Source organism: Calypte anna, chromosome 13 (genome assembly GCF_003957555.1).
Source record: "Calypte anna isolate BGI_N300 chromosome 13, bCalAnn1_v1.p, whole genome shotgun sequence".
Lineage (NCBI taxonomy): Eukaryota > Metazoa > Chordata > Aves > Apodiformes > Trochilidae > Calypte > Calypte anna.
In genome coordinates, this window is record NC_044259.1 from 4,718,152 (window position 1) to 4,739,858 (window position 21,707).

Consider the following 21,707-nt stretch of genomic DNA (forward strand, 5'->3'; position numbering starts at 1 on the left):
TGATACACTTGACATTATTTGAAGGGAGATGTCTACTCTCTGTAAGGGATGACAGAATGATATTGTGGTGATGAGAAACCCATGGGATTAAGGACAACTCCTAATGCCATATTTTCTTGCTTTCTGTAAAATTTTAGCACTGTTCAGTCATGAAAACAGGTGAAAAGCAGTGTGAAAAGATGACCCTTGTGATGATGTAGAACACTGCAAGAGTTCAGATTTTAAAGTTCAGATTTTTAATGTTAACTCTTCTCAAACTAATTTATTTAGGTATATGTGGAACAGTTTCACAGAGGTAATTATTGTTAGAGATGTGAGTATTCCTTAGAGGTGTTCTGAGGCTGTTCAGCCTTTGGACTGCCACAGTCTGTTATTTCACATATTTTTTCATTATATAATTATGAGGTGGATGAGGTGATAAATGTAGAACAGGCAGAGTAAGGGGTTATCTTGTGTCAAGCTCAGAGGTGGGGCTGTCAGAGCGGGGCCTGCTGTGTGTAAAACAGGCAGTGTCACTACAGCTTCAAAATAGCAATGTGAGTAATCAGAGTGGGAAAAGGGTTGTCTTCTCTGAGGTGTGTAAAGAATAAAACTGGAAGCTGTTGCCATAGTTTCTGCCCATTCCAAACTGCCTGGAAATCAGGTTACTCTTACACTGCAGTGTCTATCCTTAAGGATGCTAAATATTACTGGGGCATGTGGGAAGCTCCTGTGTGTCTTGAACTCAGAGGGATGCAAGAATAGAGAGGGAGAATTAAGCTTCTGTTTGCTCAAATTCAAGAAACAAATGTGTGTCTGCTCTTCTGGAGTGGTGAAGTCTTTCTTGGGAAAGCAGTGGCTACTTCCAGCGTCACTGCTTAGGTGGCACGCTTCCCACTTCCCATTCTTTGAAATTGCTCCAGGGAGAAGGCAGAAGGATGGGGGGATTGGTGCCATGTCAAATTTTACCCTGTTCATATATTGCCTTTAGGCTTTCTGAAATAGCACTGTTTTCCAGGTGTCCAACCTGGAGTAGGGTTAGTGTTCCTGCTAGTAGTCTTCCACTTACAAAAGTTTACTGAAGTTTTTCTAATAAATCACCCTTTAAAGCACTTCTCACAAATTGCTTCCCTTAAAGAACTGTCAAAAGAAGCTTTTAACACAGTTTAAAAATGTAGATGGTGAGTAATACAAAACTTAGCTGTAAGATTAGGAGTGCTTATTAACTTTTTCCTCCCCTTATTCTGTTTTTAAGCCTGAAGCCATGCTCTTAGTTTTCTGCTTTTCCCGTTCCTTCATTTTTCAAAGCAATGTGCAGAAGCTTTTGTATCTCTGTATCATCTTTTGTATCTCTGAATACCAAAATGTTTTTTCTTCAAATATTTGTCTGGACCTTAAATAAGATCTTCCTGTTTCTGTCAGAAAGTCAGAGTTCAGGGAGCTAGTGATGAGCCAAAGGCTATATTAGCATTTATAGAATTATGGAAGTATTTTTACAAGATATTTATCTTGTATCCAAATGGCTTTTTTTTTTTTTTTTTTAAATACAGTAAAATATATTAAATGGAGCACAGAAATCTTGTCACTGGGTATTCTACCTGTGGAGCACAAAGATTAACCAAATTCTGCTGGACTGTTTGTAATGATAGGAGTTACTGTTTTACTGCAGTTGGTACTAAACTGAGTTGTGGGCAAAGATTAATTCAAAGGAGAACGCACTCCTTCCTTTGGACTGACTGGCAGAATTTGAAAAGTAATCTAAACCCTGAATTAACAATTGAAAGGGAAAATGAGGAATGATAAATAGCAAATTTGAATTCTTTCCCTAGGGCTGTATTTGCATTTTGGGTCAAAGGGCCATGCAGCCACAGTGTTGTGAGCTGCAAGGTAACACAGACAAAGGGAGGTTCCTCTGTCTCTCTGAAAATTTGTGAGTGCCAGTATCTGTTCATTGCAAGCCAAGCACTTTTTAGGAACAAAATGTCACTTCTGAAATCATTGGATTTGAAAATCATAGGACATTTAGAGACCTGAAACTAAATGCTTGGAAAGAGGTAATTACAGTCAACCGTTAAGCCAAATATTTAATTAGGTTCCATTTCACAAGAGGTGGTCCAGTAATTTTACATGTCTCCAAGTCAGATGTTGACTTGCCAATCTTCTTGAGGAACTTTTTAAAAAAGGAAAACCTGATTTGGGACTTACCATGGAAAAGGGAACCTGTATGTTCAAGACCTTGTTTATGGAGATGGTGTTGTTGGTGTGGGGTGTCCTGTGCCTGGGTGCAATCCCAGAACCTTGTGGGGAAGCTCAGCTGCTTTCATGGAACTCTGAATTGGCATGTTGCCAGTGTGGGAAGTTGAATATTGCTGATTCCAGAACCCCAAGTCCCTGGATTTTTTCCATATTATTTGTGAAGCTTGGCCAACTATTCAGTTTTCCCCCCAGGATTAGCACAAGAATCTGTTTCTTGTGATGAGTTGAGAAGATTCATTTCATAAATGTTCCCCTTATCTTTAGGCACATGGCAAGTGCCCTCATCTTGTTTCCATGAAGACTTAGGTCCACCTAATTAAGATGAGAATAAAAATGTTATTATGCTGAAGACTTCAGGAAAATGTGGTGCCAGGCAATCAGATAAGCACTGCGTGCCATGTGTTCTTCTGAATTTTGAAGAAGTTCAGATTTTAGGACTGGAAGTGAAATTTTAAAACCTTGGGAAAATTTGAAAAGGGGAAAAAGTCAGCTCTCCCCCTGTGTCACTGCCAGCACTGGGAGACCTTTGTTTATAAAAGTTGCAGCCTATAATTTCTGAGGGAAATGGGTTTGTTTAGTACTGTTCTAATTATGATGCTGGAGAAATTTTATGTGTGTGTGTGGGGAGAATCTGGTCAGCATTATATGCCTAGGAGGTTTTTCAGCCATCCTTTGAAATCTACTCCACAGGCATTTTCCAAAAGGCATTTCTTAAAAATCAAACTGGCCAAGGAAAGGAGAGGCTTTGAAGGCAGGGATGAACTTCCTGTGGTGTCCAACACAGATCTCAACTCTTGCATCTGAACAGGAGAGAAGTCTTCTTAGAAGTGCCCCCAGCATGGCTTGAATTTTGTTGTTCCCTTTGCCAACATCACACCTATTTTTCTCCACAAATGTGCAAATTGAGATTAACATTTTTCTGCTGCAGATTGGAAAGAGGCATTTACTGGAACACTTGGAATGCCCCTTTACTCTGGCAGGGTCTGGTAACCACCTGTTTAAAATCGGGTGCTGCCCTTGAGTGTCTTTTGGGATCTCGTGCTTTGGGGCTGGTGCTTGGTACAGACATCAGAGCTTTCAGGGATGAGCAACTGCTGTGATCATCTGTATTCTCCTATTACAGATTCTTCTGAGTTAAGACAATTTTCTTCCTCCCTGGGGAAAAAGAACCATACGGGTCAGATCAAAGTTGGCAAGCACAGCAGCTTCTCTCTTGACAGCATCCACCAACAGATGTGTGGGGCAGAGCACAGGGTCACCATGCAGCTACACCTCATCTGTGGGAAGAATCAAAGTCTCTTGTCATCTTGCTTCAGCACTGTGTGCAGTCTGCATCAGCCCATCACGCAGCACCACCACCCTGGGGAGTGAGATGGCCCTTATCCCTAGCTCTGAAATGTCAGTTTATGTTGCCTTTTTTCTCTGCTTTGTCTAAGCTGTCTCTGGTGTTAGACACTGCTTTGACACTCAGAGAACATGCCACCTTGTGTTTGGAGCAGTCAGTGGTACTCTGCTTTCTCCCACAGCTGTTTCCCACATCCCCATTGTGGCAGTGGCCTTTAATGCAGATTCTGCAAGTCTTCTCTCTTCCTCTTTAAGACATGAGCGTATTCCACTGTCTGGATTCACCTACCTCAGCATTGTAAAGTCAATCTGTTCTTTTTGAATGCAGCTGCAGAAAGGGTTCAACCAAGCTGTGGTAAGACTCAGGAGTAGCTTTACTTGGTAGACCTTTGTGTAGCTTCATACGTATTGGATCAGTCACATGCAGAAAGAGACAGCACTTAATCAATTTATATTGTCTACATTTGGATCTTATCTAAGCAGCTGTAAACACTAGGAACTTAATTTTTTAGGTCTCAAGTTCTGCCAAGAAATCATTATTTAATTTTAACATTTGCTAGGGAGAGTTTCCCATTCCTTCTTCTCTAAAGTTGTTTAGATTTTTGGACTTCACTGTTTATGGCTTTTTCTCTGCTGTTGAAGTCCATACTAAAAATGTTATTTTACCCCAGACTGATCTGGAAGCCAGTGTAGTGTCCACAATCCTAGCTTTTTGGCCTCACTTCAGTTTCAGACTGTTCTACAAAACACAGCCTGAGTATCCTGTGTTTTTTGTTAATTTTTTTGTGTGTGTGTGAAGGTGGACTTTGCTGCTTGTATTAACCAAATGCAGCCTCAACTTTAACTATATTCATATATATCTGCAAACATTAGCATATGTTATTTGTTAGTAGATTATCCCAATTTCTTTTTGTGTCGGCCTTGCTTCAGTTACTCTTCATGGAGGTGCTTTTTATTCTCGTGCAACTCTTCCATTTGGATGAAATGAAGTAAATACCAAAAATGAGTTGGTCACTGTTTTAAATTAATCTTCACTTAGCTTTACTTCCTTGCATTTTTTCCTATGTTATTTTTGCCTACCTCTTCCCATGGAATGTGGTGATAGTTTATCCCATGTAACTTTGTTTTCTTCTGGACTTTCACTTACCTTTATTTGTGAATAATCTAAAATATGAAGAACTCTTGGTAGTGGAAAGCACAAACTCTTTTCATGAGCAGTAGAACCTGCATTTCCAGATGACTAGTGGATAAATTCTAATTGCAAGACCAAACAGTTCTTATGTGAGTGACAGAGTGTCATGCAGCTCCAGGTTTCAAAGCACTGTGAAAGTAAAATCCAAAACTAGTGTTGTGTAGCATGAATCTGTTGGTTCAGCTTTTTCATGGAAAGGTTAAGACTATTACTAGGGAAGGGCAATATGCTTAATGGTAAAAGGAGTATCATAAATAATGGCAGGCTGGTTTGGAGTTCTAACAGTAGTAGCAGTGCATGTTCCAAGTGTTGGTACAAACATCTGCATTCCCTGCTGCTCTCTTCCAACGATGTGTTCACTGGCTCAGGTGATGGTCTGCTCAAGTCTTGGTGAATGTGGAATTGGGTATATCACACCTGCAGCCAGGACTCTTCACCTGCCCCACTGAGAGGTGTTCAATGATGATGGTGGGGATGGTGGATACAGGGCAAGTACTTTTTCCTCCAGTCTGAGTTTTAGTTGTCTCTGCTGCTACATGCCTGCCACTGGCACTTGGCTCCTAAACATGGTTTATAGAAGTGATGACACTCACAAGGAAGATGCTGATGCTCTTTACTTTTGAGGTGTTTATCCATCTGTGGGTTGCTTCAGAAGGAAGTCTCTTAACTTCATAATTAATGAAATATTAAGCTCTCTATACCCTGATGGCATTTCTTTGCTTTCATCTTTCCCCTGTCACAGTCAGGAGGGATTTTCCTTTTTCTCTTTGAGAGAATGTGAAGAACAAGGGTTTGGATTTTAGCTGCTTCTGGTGTGCCTCATGCTTCAGCAGAAATCCTTACTCATGTAACAAATGCGGATTTTTCTTTTTCTTCCCCAGCTGTCCTACAGGAGAATTGTGTGTTCAGAGGGAAAAGAAAGTTTCTGGGATCAAGATAAACCCACTTTGCAATAACGTTCACAAGGATAAAAATGCAATTTTTAGCTGAGGAGCTGAACACAGTGTGCATTATCAAATGAGAAAAAAACCTGTTCTTAGTAGATTATCCTTAACACTTCCAATGTATAGTTAGTGTTCCAACTGCTAATCCAGATGAATTGCATCTCTTTTTGCTGTTCATCTTTGTATGGGTGAACATATTCTGGCTTTGTCAGGTCTTGGCTATACCTCTATCTTGGACTACTTTATTTGTGTTCTTTTTTCTCTAAATGCCTTTTTTAGCCATTTATACATTTCTTCAGCTGCCAAATGGCTCTCCTGCTGTGGCAGATGTTTTGGCTTCATGCTTGGTCATTATCCCTTGTGTGTGCAGATTTTGCTGGTTATACAGCACTTGTCAGCTACTTGCTTTCAGGAAAGTGTGAGAAAGTTTTTTTCTGTGTGTGTGTGAACTAAGGAGATGGTGTTCTGCAACAGAGAATCACAGAATGGATTGGGCTGAAAAAGGCCTTTCTGGTAATCTAGTCCAACCCTCATGCAGTGAGCAGGGACATCTTCAACCAGATCAGGTTTCTCAGAGCCCTATCCAACCCAACACCACTCTGGGCAACCTGGGCCAGTGTCTCACCATCCTCATTGGAACATCTTGCTTTTGATTTAGAAACCCAAGTTCAGAGGCATATATTGGTGTTGCATCTATCAGTAGTAGGTTTGGTACCAAAAATATGCAAATAAACTTTAGGTCTCTTCATCATTGACTCCCTGATGTTTGCAGCAGTCCATAAAACACAGCATGAAGATGCATGCCTACCTGCTTGGCCTAGATACAGTTTATGAAGATCTCTCCTGGAAGGAGGGTGTAGTTGAAGCCTTTTACTAACTGCGCTGTTAGGTAACAACCCAAAATTTCCTACAGCAAAGGAGCTTTCATGTCGTTGCCAGTATTGTATTAACATGTTCCTTTACAGAGGGTCCTCCAGGTTGCCCACCCACTCAGCCTTATGTAGTCATCTAAAATAATGTTATTTCTCTATACATCCACATCTGTTTTCACTCTCTTGCCAATTGGAATGCTGCTGTATATTCACTGTATATTGTGGCTACTTTCCCAGCACACTGAGAATTTACGCAGTGTAAGGGGATTTTACAAGTTCTCAAAAAACATGAAGTATTTTCCCACAGTAGCCACACCATATAATGTCTAAATGAAATTACATCTATTCACAGAATGAAAATGTGCACCTGCATGTGACTTACTGCTTTTCACATGGACACACATCGTAGCTGACTTTCTTTTATTTGAAGCCAACATTTTCTTACTGAGAGCTTACTGAGTAACCTCCTCTGGTGTAATTCTAAGAATTAAGTCAGGCAGTATCCTGAATGTCTGGTGCATGTACTTGCATTTGCTGATCTGCTTGGAAAATGGTTGCAAGCAACATTTCTGATTTGTGGTGTTCCTAATATATTCTGTAGCTATCACTAATCACTGTTGCAGGAAGCTAAAGTGTAAAGGTGCTCGAATGGTGCTTGAGCACTCAGCAGCTGGAGCAGTCCAGCACGTGTTATATGCAGCTGCTTGTTTCAGACGTTTCCAAGAATGTTGCTTTAGGAAAACTTTCCCTTAAGATTTCTTAGAAATTAATATCTGAATGTATATGGTTTCTAAAACTGTTTAAATTGGCTGACTCTAATCTGTGGTGCTTAATCTCCTGTATCTTCAGTGTTAGTATTTCATTTTTTAAATGTCTTGCCTTCAGATCTATATTATATTGGTTTACACAATGTCTAGAATCCTTTGTTGTTTGCCTGGGTCACTTCTGGAACAGCCCTGGAGATAATGAGTTGTAGTTCTGCCCCTTTAGCACAGCTGATAAATCTTCAGATAAAGCTTGAGAATTGCCTCAGCCCCATGCTGATCATGTGGCAGGGTGAGCACGCAGAGGGCCAAGATTTCGATGTTTTAAGCCCAGTTTCCAGTCTGACCATTAGCAGTGCACTAGTTGGCCAGAAATGATGATCCCAAACTGACAGCTGTCTTGCTAGCCTCCTAACTTCCCCACCAAACTGGAAGAGAATGGGAGAGGACGAAGAACTTGACAGCATGCTCCTCTTGAAGTATCTCATGGTTCTTCTGATGTAGACAAATTCCTCTGGCCCATTGGGGTCGTTCTATGGCTGTGTATAATTCTCCCAAAATTGCATAACAGGAGACAACTGAGAGAGTAAATGCATGGAAAACCAAGTGGTAGGTTAGTTTTCCCTTGGAGCAGATGTGTTTTCTTAGAATTGGGACATCCTAGTAGCACTGTACTTTGTCTTTAACAAGCATTCCTGTTGTTTTTCCATTTTTGGTGGTGCTGCAGAGGTGCCTGCTGTTACTTTGAAAGTTAGGGTTTGGTTATAAATAATATAAATTTCAAAACAGATGGTCAGTGAGCTTCTCCCCAGGTCTCCATGCAGTATTTACAGGGATTCCCAGGGAAGTTTCTAAATAGTCTATTCTGGTGCCTGTACTGAGAAATGGAAAGTATCCCAGCCTGTGTAGGTACTGCAGCTGTTGGCTTGCAGTCTTGTGCATGAATTCTCTTATGATTGCTGATATGAATTTCTTATCCAGTATTCTACATTTCTTTGAAATCATCATTGGTTGTCTTATAAGTAATAAAGCTGATTAAAACATGGAAATCATCCTGGTTCTCCTATGAAAGAGTTTGTGCCTTCTGCAGTTGTGTCAGGATCTTCTTTAAAAATGTTTTGAAGAATGAAAATGTTGAGAATTACAGTTCCACAGATTTTAAAGGGGGGGAGGTAAGTTTGGATTGTTTCAGTTTTATTTGTATTTTTATCAGGCTTTAGAGGAGGTTTAGAGGTGTTTAGAGGAGCTTTTTGTATCTCAAAATCTCTTTATAAGATTTGTAATAACATTTAATAGGTGAAATGAGTGGGTAGGGGAAGGCAAGGTTCAAGAACTCCCCTCACCTCCTGGTTGCGCTCAGCAGTTCTGTGCTGTTAGTTACTCAGAAGAGGCTGGACCTGGCACTGCGTGAGCTCCTGGTTTAATCTTTGCTGCTAATGTCAGATGCTTGTGTAAATATGGGGGAAACTGAATTGTTATGAGATGTCTGTCTCCAATGACTCCTAGGAAGATTCTCATTAAGGTTACTTGAACATAATTTTCACTACTAAGCACAGCTTTTGTCATGACAAATCTAAAAAGTTCTAATTCTAATTCACAGTGGTTTGTGTATGTTAAAAATAAGTTGTATATGTTTCAAATGAAAAGGTGATGTATGTAAAAGTGGAAAGCTGGCTCTGTGGATGTTGGAGCAGTGGTGCTGGGGTGTGCAGACTTGTGCCTGACTCTTGCCTGCTTCCCCTCGTCAGACTATAGAATCCAACTGGCGATGTGGACGGCATAATCTGCAACGGATTCAGTGCCGCTCTGAGAACAGCAAAGGTGTCTACTGCTTACAGTATGATGATGAGAAGATTATCAGTGGCCTACGAGATAACTCCATTAAGGTAAACACTTTTCCAAGCCTTTTCCTTAGGGAGAAGTGGGTAAATCTGCCTCAGAAAACTTGCTGCTTGTGTTTCCTTGATTTCTCTTGTCCCTTCATGGGACAGTGTGTATTTGTGGAGGGTTTATCAGGATGGGATGTCTTCTGTAGCCTGCAAAGTTCTCACCTGCACTTTCCATTTTCTTTCACAACACAGGCTTTTATTTTTTTGTGATCATTGGTTATTTCACTGTTCTGTCAAAAACTTGCATCAAGGAGACTTCCTTAACCCAGCAGGCAGGACAGGCAGATTACCCATGGATTCTTCCTGCTGTCTCTAGTTTTTTTTCCTTGTCTGTTGCAGCAATGTTCAAGTCTTGGATCCACATTAATGATAAGCCATTTATACTTCCTGTTTTGAACAGATCTGGGACAAAACAAGCTTGGAATGTTTGAAAGTACTAACAGGACATACTGGTTCGGTTCTTTGTCTGCAGTATGATGAAAGAGTCATTGTAACTGGATCCTCAGATTCTACAGTGAGGTGTGTGTTAAGTTTTTGCACAAAAATCGTTTGAGTATCAGGGCTGGGAATATTTGCAATAATCTCTAAATATCAGAAAACATTCCTAATATGAATGTGATACTGTTATTCCAAAAGCAAGATATTCATACTTTGCAAAGAATTGCATTCGATAATTTTCTTTTTTCAAATCTGTCTGTTCTTACTTTTAAGTATTTGAAGGAATATGACCTGAGTGACTCAAAGCATATCCTGACGTTGAGCAAAGATACTCTGATACAGTTCAGGGGAAGGATCTTGTCTCCTTCTGGTGTCCTACATTGGTACACCAATATCAATCTTTGTAAAACTTTAAAAAGAAGAACTTGTCATAACACCCTTCAGGTGTTATAAAATAAGTTGTGATTTTTCACTTTATGTAAGCTAGTAGGTAGCCCTGGAGGGTGCTACGTGTGCTAAATCTGAGTGAATGGTATAAAACTGAAAAAACACCAGTGGTTACTACTGGTTTTGGTCTGTTCCATCACTTTATACATCGTACAGGTTTCAGTCATCCTGAAGGAGTTGGAGAACCGTGGTTGTTATTGGACACATTGGAGAATTGTGGCATTTTCTCCAAGCAGTGGTCTCAGCTTAGGCATTTCCTGGCATAACTGTTCACTGGTGTTAATAACGGCTTATAAGTTTGGGTTGTGAACCAGGATGCTTCCCCAGCACCCATCTTCTTGCTTTCCCCAAGCCCTAAGAGATGTCAGCAACCAGAGAGCTCTCCTTTAGAGACAGCAGCAGATTTGTGCATGTTTATACCGTGCAGAGCCATCCTTCATTTGGAATAAGGTTTTTCTCTTTTTGCAGAGTGTGGGATGTAAATACCGGTGAAGTTCTCAACACGTTGATTCATCACAATGAGGCAGTGCTTCATTTGAGGTTCAGCAATGGCTTGATGGTAACATGTTCAAAGGACAGATCAATTGCTGTTTGGGATATGGCATCACCTACTGACATCACCCTACGCCGTGTCTTAGTTGGCCATCGTGCTGCTGTTAATGTGGTGGACTTTGATGACAAGTACATCGTGTCAGCATCGGGTGACAGGACCATTAAAGTGAGTTGGTAGCAGACGAGGTGTTCATGGCAGTGCTCTGCCTTTTCCTTCCCCTCTGGTCAGGCTGCTACCTTCTGCTGTTACCCTCCTTACATGCATAACTGGGCTCGTAACATTTTTTGGCATCTGTCCTACAGTTGCAAAATAGGTGAGCCCATTTGCTGTTTGAACTCTAGTCTCAAGATGGGCTTCTTTGTTAAATGTGGTATATCTTGTACCTTTTTCCAAGCAGTATTTTTTGTTTCAGTTGGCAGCCCTGTTTCAGACATGAAATTTATCAAAAGTTGCCTTTCCTTACCACACCTTCCCAGCGGCCCAACCAGACTTTGCCATGTTTGAAGAATTAAGGGGCTGTATTTGAAGAGTGTTGCATACCAGAAGATTTGAATTACCCAGAGTATATTAATACAACAAAGGCGTTTCCACCCTTCCATCTTTAGAACCAGAGCTACTTTAGTCTGTGCCAAAAAGCTCTTGGCAGCTTGATGTCCAAATATCTGCCAGAGATTGTGCTGCACTCTGTGTTAGAATATGAGCCACTGGTTACTCTACATTACAACTTCAATTGCAGTTCGTTAAAAATGGCAAAATTGATAGAATCATTTAATGTTAAGAAAGAAGCAGCCACTAGATTTTTACAGATCACTGTTTTGGCCTTCTCTAGCTAGTAGATTGCTTGCAATTTCTTTGGTAAAAATTGTGGGCATTTTGTGTGTATAATAACTTCCACTTTTAAAACTGATGACTAACTTGTCAAGGTTGAAGTGTAAGCAAGCTTTTGTACTCCTTTGAGGCAGTACCTACTGCCTGAAAATATTTTATATACAAATTCCCCTCCCCCCCCAGCTTTTCTCGTTGACTTGATGTGCAGCAGCACTGCTGGTGGCTCTTGTCACTGCCAGGTCCCCATCCCACCACTCTGCATTAACTCCAGGTACTCTGCCCATAAAAATACCACATAGGTTTTCATTCCACTGTCCAGCAAAGGTTGGCCTCAGGTGGCTTCTGATTATGAATTCGTAATGGCTTTGGTGAAAATTCAAAAACCTTGCTTGGGCCTAAATCTCAGGAGTGTTCCTCTTGTGTTTCACAGGTCTGGAGTACGAGTACGTGCGAGTTTGTTCGCACTCTAAACGGGCACAAGCGGGGCATTGCCTGCCTGCAGTACAGGGATCGACTGGTTGTCAGTGGATCCTCAGACAACACCATTAGGTGGGTGCTTGTGGGCAGCTGTGGGTATGTAACAGTGCTCATTTGTATGGGTCAAAACAGGATCTCCCCTGCCCCTTGGTGCTGTCCTGAACAGCTGCATGTGCCAAACATCCCTGGTATGTCTTGTTACTAGAGCAGAGGATGTAGGAATGGAACTTAAAGTAAATGTACCACATCCCTGTGAAAAGGTGGGACACTGAGGTTTGTGTCAAAGATAAACAAAACTTAACCTATCACAATATTTCTTTCAACTTGTGTTCTGCTTGGAGAGTTGAGGAAGATGTTGGTTGCTGGTTTTCATAATTACTTTCTGAACCTCTGAGCAGTGGTTTATGCAGAACAGAAAGAAGTGTATTGAAGCTTTGTAAGATAACAAGTGTCCAACCTTTACTAGGATGTCATTTTTTAATTACTAAATTAAATTTTTATATATGGCAGCTGCAATGCAAACCTTTTTCTGAATTACATGCAAGGGACATTTCCTGCCTTTTTAAGCCAACTATGTGACATCTCCCCCAGAAGAGCATCCAGTAGCATGCTTAAATTCCCTATATGCGGGGCTGAGGAACAGTGCTGAAGCTCAAGTTCTCAAGGACTTTTTCCTCTCTTCTCTGAAGGTTATGGGACATTGAATGTGGTGCCTGTTTAAGAGTATTAGAAGGCCACGAAGAACTGGTTCGATGCATCAGGTTCGACAATAAGAGAATTGTTAGTGGAGCCTATGATGGGTATGTTTTTAAAAGCAAGTTTGCAAAATGTTGCCTTTCTTAGCAAAGCGTCTTTTGAAAGCCATTGAGCCTCATGGTCCCTTACGTAAGAATTCTCTTCTGATTTACCTGCTGGATCAATATTTAAATGAGTGAATTTTGCTTAAGTGAATTTTTTCTTAAGTAGCCAAGAAACTGCTTTTTGATGCTCTTTAGCACACTTCTAAATTGTGTTATCACTCAAGCTTGAGTTTCTGTAGAAAGTAAAGTTTTGTTAGGGTGAAATGGCATTCCTTTGTTTCTTCCCTTGGGAATTGCTCCTTGACAGGTCCCGTGTGCTTGGAATAGTGTAGGCTTTCTATCTTTATGATGGCAGCACTGAAAATGTTTATTGTGACTTTAAATGTATCTTGTGGCACTCTCAGGAGTCTTGAGTGACCATTTCTGTTGGGCTGAGAGCAGGAGCCCCACTGTCATCACTTCTTGCTCAGTGCATCGTGGATCCATGACAGCTTATGTCCATTCCCAAATTCAGTATTGTTTCCTCTGCCCAATTTAACTTCAAGTGAACAGTAGAGTTACTGAAAACAATACTTGAACTGTGTTTGTCCTTAGCCTTTTGTTTGGGTGTAGTGTCTCACTGGGATTCACAGTCCCAGCTTAATTCCCATTGAAACCTTGCACCTCATCAGTAGTGCCATGAGCTTTCCAGAGCTTTCAAAAACAGCTTCTGCATTTGTAGTCCCTTTGTCTTTCATGCAACCTGTCCTTGTGGTCATCACAAAGAGATCTACTCTATTTGCTGCTAAAAAGAATTACAAAATTATATCTCTCTTGCACAAGATTTAGTGTTAGTATTTTAGTGAATAGTGATTTTAGCAATTTGCTTGATCCTGATGAACCAGCTGTAGGGAAAAACTAGTGTACTTTCCATTGCTGTAAATGTTACTTCTATGCTTATACTTGAAACAACCCTCTCATAAGGACCTTCTTATTTACTTTGTAGCAAAATTAAAGTTTGGGACTTGCAGGCTGCTCTTGACCCTCGTGCCCCAGCAAGTACATTATGCTTGCGTACGTTAGTGGTATGTACAATTCATTCCTTTGGGCTTATCTGCAACCCTTTATTCCCCTATAGTGTGATAGGTGAGAAACTCAGGATGCTTTGTAAAGCCCAAGCTGCTGCTTCCTCCAAGAATAAAGAAAAGTTCATGTTTTGATATACCCTGAATGCTTTGGATCTGAGCTTAATAGAAGGACTAAGTTTTTCTAGTTTGAGATTCTCAGATACTCTTAAAAGAAATAAATCAGCATGATGTTGCATCAAGTCATTGTAGTTATTAATGTGTTTCCCTAATATTGCTGTAGGGCTGGCTTTAAATTTTCTTTTATTAAAAAGGAGAAGGGGAATTGTGTGGGTCTTCCCCAAACCTTTCTTCTAACCCTTCAGTTTGGAAGAAAAAGGTGAGAAGCAGGAGGCTGAGTCAAACATTGCCACAGGAACTATGATCACTTTAGAGGATGATCAGATTTAAGGTTGTTGCTTAAGTTATATTTTTCTTTTTAATTACAACTAAGGGTTTCTTTATCAGACTCTTGGAGTTTGAATGCACTGTTCTGTGTCCAGATAGATGTGCAAGTACAAATGTTATCCTCTTGCCTTGCTAACTGTTGTCCTATTGCTCACAGGAACATTCAGGACGTGTCTTTAGACTCCAGTTTGATGAGTTTCAGATCATTAGTAGTTCCCATGACGATACAATTCTGATTTGGGATTTCTTAAATGTGCCACCCAGTGCCCAGAATGAGACCCGTTCTCCATCTAGAACATACACGTACATCTCCAGATAACAGTCTGCACTTTACTACCCTCAGAAGGTAAGTCTCCCTCTTTTTACCAGGTGTATTAGAAAATAAAACCCCTTTATGTGACATTTTTTCACTTTCTAGTCTTTGTATGATAATGCTTTAGCTGAGCAAATTTGTCAGGTTCTGTTACCCCCTTCTGCAGTCCCTCCTCTTTATGATCGGGTACCTCATGTAGTTTATGGAAAGTTATACTCAAAATGTTCTTGTGCACTGAGTAGACTCGGTGTATTGTAGAGGTACTCCAGCTGTCCTGTCAAATCAGGGTCTCTTAGAGTTCTTAATTTATCCTTTCTCTGTGTGAAGCTTTGTAGTGAGCAGTTCTGTGATAACCATCAGATAACCAGGGAAAGCTTTCAGAACTTAAATATTACATCATGTTGAGCAATATGGCAACTCAGAATTGTCAGAAGCTGTGCACCTGAGCTTTGCCTATTTGTTTCCATTATTCCACCAGTCAGCTTCCTTGAGTTCTTAAAGCACTGTAGGTAAAAGCTCTGCTGTAGATCCGTTTGTTAGGACAGTGGCTTCTTATGCCATTTATGTGGCTGCCAGCAATTGCCCTTCAAACTATAAACAGGTGGGAATGCTGGGACTCTGAAGTACAGCAATGGCCTCACCCCAGCAGAGTGGCCACCCCTTCCCTGTGCTCAGGCTGGGTGTTCCTTCCAAGGAACTGGAGACACCTTAGCTAGAGGAGGTAGAGCTAGCAAGGCCCCAGCAGGAAGGATTTACTTTATTTGAAGTAGATAATTAATAATTTGCTTAAATATAGTGGGAAAAGCTTTCCCTGTCTTCATGTAAGCATAGATCTTCATTATTTACCCTTACATGTTTGTCCCTCCTGTGGACATGAGTTACTCAAGTTTTTCCTACTTCTGTAGGGGCTGTGCTTCTGGATAGGAAATAACCTTGCCTTGGGAAGAGACAGTTTGCTTCTTGGAGATGCTGGTTCTTAAAAATTCTTTTGTTTTTTCATCTGTAAGCATTCCTCAGGAAAGTGTTGGCTGCCTTTCTTACAAACTGAACTCATCCTCATTCTAAAAAAAGCCAAGATAACATCCTCTCTGGGTGTGACTCCTGCATCTGTTGTACTGTTATGTTTTACAGAGGGTCAAAGCACAAGGTGGCCACTGGCAGACCGAGTTGCCTCCCTTTCTGTAATTAATAAATATAATTAGGCCCCTGATTAAAGAGAGAAATCCTGAAAAATCCCGAAGAGTCAAGTCCCCTTCAACACTGCTTACCTTGTGATTTCTGCTTCAGAATGGTTTTGTTTGATCCAGGATGACATATTAGCATCCTTGTCGAGAGTTTGCTGCTGTCAGTGATGGTAACATCTGTAGGGATTTGGTCCTGGCTTCTGTGCAAACTGAGTCCATACCTCAGGGAACTTCTGCTGTGGAAACTCCAAGGCTTGTTGAAGTTGAGTGGTTCTCCCACTCTATGGAAAACTTTTTTTCTTTCTTTATTCTATTTTAATAGAATTCTATTTTTTTATTCCATTGCCTTTTCCAGCAGATAGAATAGGCTACACAAGAAGACTACAGTAGTTTAAGGAGCAATCTCCATCTGTCTTCCAGTTCACAAACCAGTGCTTTCATCTGTTAACTTGTAAGGTTGAGATTAGAAAAGAAAAAAAGAAAAAATAAATTTTTTTTTCCTTTGAAAATATTATTTTTATTTGGTAGGCTCCTTTTATTAGTTTTGATTCATGGAAAAGCTATACATAGTGAGTCTCAAGCACCAAAGAAATACGAGGAGTTGAATACAATTTATATCACCTCACTTGACCATCAATATTCTGGTGTCTTACTTTCCTTTCTTGCCACATGTGGCCTACAAGACCCATTGTCATTGAGATCTGTCCATGAAACATGAAATGCCTTTGCCAGCCTCTTCTTCTGCTCAAATTCTGCACACTTAACAGTTCTGCACAGCTTATGTCTGACGCACAACTGAAACCATGCAGACCTCCACATCCTGGGAGCTGTTTGTGCTGGTACTGACAGTCCCGTAATAATTATTTCCTATGTAGGAGAGATGCAGTGATGTCACTTTTTGACAGGTTTGTCTGACTTCAGAATCGAAAAAAAACCTATGGTCAAACACCTAATATTTCATTATGATATTTAATGAAACAGTTTTATATGCTTTCAAACATGACAGTTTTCTGAATCCTGAAGCAGCCCTCTACACTTTTTTACAAGGCTTGCAATTTTCTGCCTCTTCAAAGCGGATCATATTTGACAGTCCTGGCAATTGGCTGTGAGAGTTTTATTGCTTTCTGTTGAATTCCTGTTGTTTATTGTAACATGATAAAAATTGTTTCCATATGATAGTCTAATATTGTTCTATTAAGCACTAGGCCTTGGGTTTGGGAGAGGGAAGTCAAGGGGAAGTGCCTTAAAATTTTTTTAACCTTTCATGGGTATTTCATATCAGAAAAAGGTAGTTCCCCGTAGTCCATAAAAACTGTTTTGGGAAGTGGCAGGTGAAATCAAAGTTCAGCTTTAATTACACTAAGAACTTGCACTGGCTTCAAGCTAATAATAGAGTCATGTGGCTAGAAAAGGTAACCAAAATATAAAACTACTTGAGTTTAGAAAAACTGTCTGTCTTCTTAAAAACTCCTGTATTAAAGCAGCTGAACTTGCATCCTTTGTACAGCTTGCTCCTCTGCAGCATGGAGAAGAAAGGGAGATCTCCTGACACTTGTGTGTGTGTCCTCATTTCAGTAAAAAACATTCAGCATTTAGCAAGACAGGTGCTTCACTGTTGGTCTCCAGGAGGGTTTTTCATTCTAACTGCATGTAAGAAAACTGCCAAATTATAGGGGAGCCCTCAGGGACCCTTCATTGAGAATCTTGTTCTGAACTGAATTCAGAGCATGTTCTACAATGAATTGTGTCCTGTAGAGGTGTGTCTCTCCTCAGAGGAAGGACTTCTAGCACAGAGGGAAGTGTTTACTGGCAAGCACCTCCTTCATGTGTTGCTGTCCTTGCAGGTATTTTGCTCCTCCAGTTCCAGTTTCAGCCTGGGGTGCAGAAGATGGTGTGTGGGACTAACTTCTTCCAGATGTCTCCAGCTGTTTCTTTTTGGTTTGTGTCTTCTGTCTGTTTAGTTTCTCTTTTATCTTTTTCAGGGTTTCACAGTCTTGAACTACTGGATTTTTGGCTACTACATGCCTGAAGATATTGATTGACAGCTAAAGTCAGAATTGGTTCTAGATGCTGTGTAGATGCAAAGCAGCACAATTGTATATCTAAATTTCTTAATATTTCCTGTTCTCAGTGGTCATCTCTGAATTTACTACAAATTCACTGACTTCAAGTAGATGAATTTCAGAAGCCTATCCTTCCCTGCGATGAGAAATCCAAAGCTTCACATGTAAATTGTCCGTAGAAACTGAACTCTGATGGCTTATTTTTCAGAAATAAATCAGAAGTCAAGAAAGGACTTGGCCTAATTTATATTGCTTTGCACTTTTGTCTGACTTTAAAAGAAAAACAAACATTCTCCACTGAAATTTGGGTGCCAAACACATACCCAGAATGTACAGAGCTTTGCTTTTCAAGTCACCAGGTCCTTTAGACTTTACTCATGACAGGTTCAGAGCCCGTTTTGATTGATAGAAGTGTACGTTGGACTCTTAGAAATATTTCTGAATTGCTCAGTAATATTTTTGGATTACAGTTTACTTGTTTCTGCACCAATAATTTCTTTTAAATTAAAGACTACCTGTAATTCAGGCTAGGTTATCTGAACTAGTTGTATAGCACGGTCTTTTCCTTTTAACTGTGCTCTGGACTACAGCCGTCCTATGCTTCCTAATGTTTGGTATAGTCAAACCTTTCCTTGTGTGCTTGCCTCATTTCAAATACTGTATAAGCATGTAGATACAATGTACATAACAATGTAACCTCCGGGTGCTGGCAGTCAGGATTTCCTGACACTACAAACTAATACGGAATGTGGTAGCACTTGGCAGCAGGATGTTCTAACTACTGGCACTGTAGGAGTTAATATGAGTTACCAAGACATTTTCTCTGCAAAATGAGGTTTTCAGTATTCATTAGGATTTTTGTTTTTTAATGGGAACTACATATTTTAAAATGTAATTTCTAAACTTTTTAAAAATTAAAAAGCGTTTAATTTATGTTCTGTATCTTATATTTTTTTTCTGCAGTATTTACAGATGTCTTTCTTTGAACACCAGTAGGTCCTCGCCAGCACCTGCGGGTGTCCTTTGTTAGCATTAGTTTGGCTGCTCAGTGGAGAAGACGCCATGGGCCAAAGTTAAATTTATTTATGTCTGATTTGTAACACTTCCCCTCAGTGGAGTGGAGGTCCCTTCAAGTCAACACTCTGGTTACCAAGCTCGTCACCATGCTCAGTACCATGCTGGTTTTCTTTTCTGTAGCTGTCAGCTGTGACTATGGTGTGATGTCCTGGTCATGATTGTTTTTTGTTAGCATGATTCCTTTGATTAGGAAGTCTCAGTCATTTCTTCTTATGTTCTCATAATCTCCCCTCTAATTTTATGTAGTCATAGAAGTGCTACTGCAATTTTTTCCTCATGTCAGAAGACATGGATAAATGCAATTGTGAACGATTTATCTGCATTAGCCATGTATGACTGCACCCATTGGTGGCTTTTCTTTTGTGCTTCAGCCAAGCTCAGCTTGAAGTCCGCCTGTTTTCCTGGGGAAGGTGTGTGCTGGCACAGAAATGTGTTGTCATTCCTACGTCATGGTTGGTGTTTGTTTGTTTGTTTTTTTTCCTCTGGCAGCAGTTTCTTGGGTTTGCTGTTGTTTTCCTTTTACAATCAGAAAGGTTAGGGGCTGGCCAAGGGATCAGGTTGGCTGTGGTTAGACACATCAGTTCTGTGTCCAGGGAGTTCAAAAAAAACATCCATCAAGATGTCACCGAGCCGCTACAGCAATGCGACTGAAAGTTTTCTTCTCTTCACCCTTCACGTTGAGAGGTGCTGGGATCAGTGTTTAAGGGAAACTCCCATTTACATATAACTACAACATTTATTTCATCAAGATGAGCAAATATGATGAAGTACAGAAGATTAAAAACATGCTCCTAAATGTCCCCTAAATGATAATTATTTGGTAACCTTAACAGTACGTGAAAGTGTCTTACTTCACCCTTCTCATCTGATAGCTTTAAAATGAAACTGTTTAAAAAGAAAAAACCTGTTGCAGCCCTGAAGAAAAAGGTATTTGTTTCTGAAGAACGGAGTCCTTTTTTTAAAATGCATGTGTAAGATTTAAATTCCTGTTTTTCCGTGGGAGATAATGGTATTTGAACATGCAGTCTAAACTTCTTTGTGCTTTGTGTAACATAGCAGTGGGCTTCTGTGATTGGCACCCAAGGAACTTGACTCCTGGGATTAATGGTAGTGATCCTGGCTGCACTCTGGACTTTGTTTTGCTAACCATACCTGAGCAACTGTACATTACTGCTATATTAATGTTTCAAAGCACTGGGATAGTCTAATTCTAACTTGTAATTATGTTTGCCAATTATCTGTTTGGAAAGTTGGTGTATGAACAGCTTCTTGAAACTGTTAAATTGTACAGATATCGTTCATGATCTAAAGCTTTGTACTGTGGAATGTGCTTAATAAAAAAAAAAAAGTTTGAACTTAATTTGTCAAATAAATGGATGATAACATCATGTGACCAACCATGGGTATCACCCATCAGTTAACAGGCTCAGGTTTTTTACCCTTTGTTACCGTGCACACTTAGGTCAAAAAATCCTTCTCAGAGGCACGTGCATCCTGCTTCCCTGCAGTGGCATGCGGCAGCACAAACATCACAGGAAGAATCTTTTTTCTCTATCAAGAATGCAGGTAGAATTTTTAAAATATTGCCATTTCTTTGGCTGCTGACAGTATCTGTGTTGGTGCCCTGAGCCCTGGGCAAAGAAAGGGTCTTCCAGTGCTGGTGTTGTCTCATGAAAAACTTTCTTGGGATTACTTTAGCTAATGTGCAGTGACAAGAAGTTATTCAAAGTTCTCATCTTTACCCTGTATGCCCTACTCTCCTGTCCCTAGTTTAATTTGTGAATTAATTTTGCTTTTAACCAACCTGAGAAGTTGCTGCTGTGTGGTAAATGAGTTGCTCCTGTTCATTCTGAGCAATGAAAAGTTACTGGTGGTGCAGCCCCTCTGCCATTCACACCATTGGCACAGGGGCGTTGGTAAGACCTCGCTGCCAGGTCCAGGGTGTGGGGGGCAGAAGGGGATGAGAATGTCTCATTAAAACATCATTCTCCACACTTTGTGGTGCTTGAGCACAGGGCTCACCCCCATCTTCTCTTAGAAGTTATTTTCGGTAAGGTGTGTGTTGGAAGCACTAACCTGAAATTTTTTAAAGGTGCTATAAACTCCGTGCTAAGAATCTGAACAAAGTTCTGGCTAAGTGTTGGCAAATTTAGTCTTTAAAATGTCTCTCTAATGTACTTTTTATTCTTCTTGGCCCAATCTGATACCGGATAATAATTTTTAAAGCACCTTTGCTGCTGCTCAGGCTGTAGCTGCACTTAAGTGAGAGAAAGGCAAGTAAAATCTCATGTACTTTCTGCTAGAAGTGCACTGTAAAAAGAGAAGTCTTGCTGAGCTTTTTGAGGGGGTTGTGAATATCATGCTTAATACTTTTCACCAAATAAGCCATAAAACCTCTCTGATCTATCTACTCAAATCTGGAGTAAAAACTTTGAGGTCAGACTGTAAGATTCCATGTTACCTGGGTGACCTTTGTGTTTTGTTTTGTTGGGTTTTTCCATGTGTTTGTAGCCTGTTTAACAGTCGTCTGTAATTCCCAGCAGAGAACCTTCATGGTGAAGTGGTGAAGACAGCTCTGCTGGGGACTCCCACCCATCCTGGCGTGGTCTGGGGCCTCTTTGAACTCTTACCCCACACTGACGGCTCAGAGCAATGCCTGTGAATGAGGTAAGAGCTGTTGTGAAATTCCCTGGGAGCATGGGGGCAAGGAGGGGACAGCTCTGGGGATCATCTGCTCCTGGCTAAGGAGAGGGCCCAGAGTGGTGTTAGGGTGGGA

At 40.5% G+C, this 21,707-nt stretch overlaps 1 protein-coding gene across 11 annotated transcripts in view; it reads left to right on the forward strand.

Moving 5' to 3' along the window:
- Positions 1-20,300, forward strand: part of FBXW11 (F-box and WD repeat domain containing 11) — a 68,421-nt gene extending 48,121 nt beyond the window's left edge. For all 11 annotated transcript variants that reach the window (XM_030458974.1, XM_030458978.1, XM_030458970.1 and 8 more), the window contains 8 exons: positions 9,100-9,237; positions 9,641-9,759; positions 10,594-10,843; positions 11,937-12,055; positions 12,673-12,783; positions 13,769-13,847; positions 14,452-14,640; positions 17,774-20,300. In XM_030458974.1, the coding sequence (XP_030314834.1) occupies positions 9,100-9,237; positions 9,641-9,759; positions 10,594-10,843; positions 11,937-12,055; positions 12,673-12,783; positions 13,769-13,847; positions 14,452-14,613 (978 nt within the window). In that variant the 3' untranslated portion in view covers positions 14,614-14,640; positions 17,774-20,300. The remainder of the gene's footprint in view (positions 1-9,099; positions 9,238-9,640; positions 9,760-10,593; positions 10,844-11,936; positions 12,056-12,672; positions 12,784-13,768; positions 13,848-14,451; positions 14,641-17,773) is intronic.
- The last annotated feature ends 1,407 nt before the right edge of the window (positions 20,301-21,707 follow it).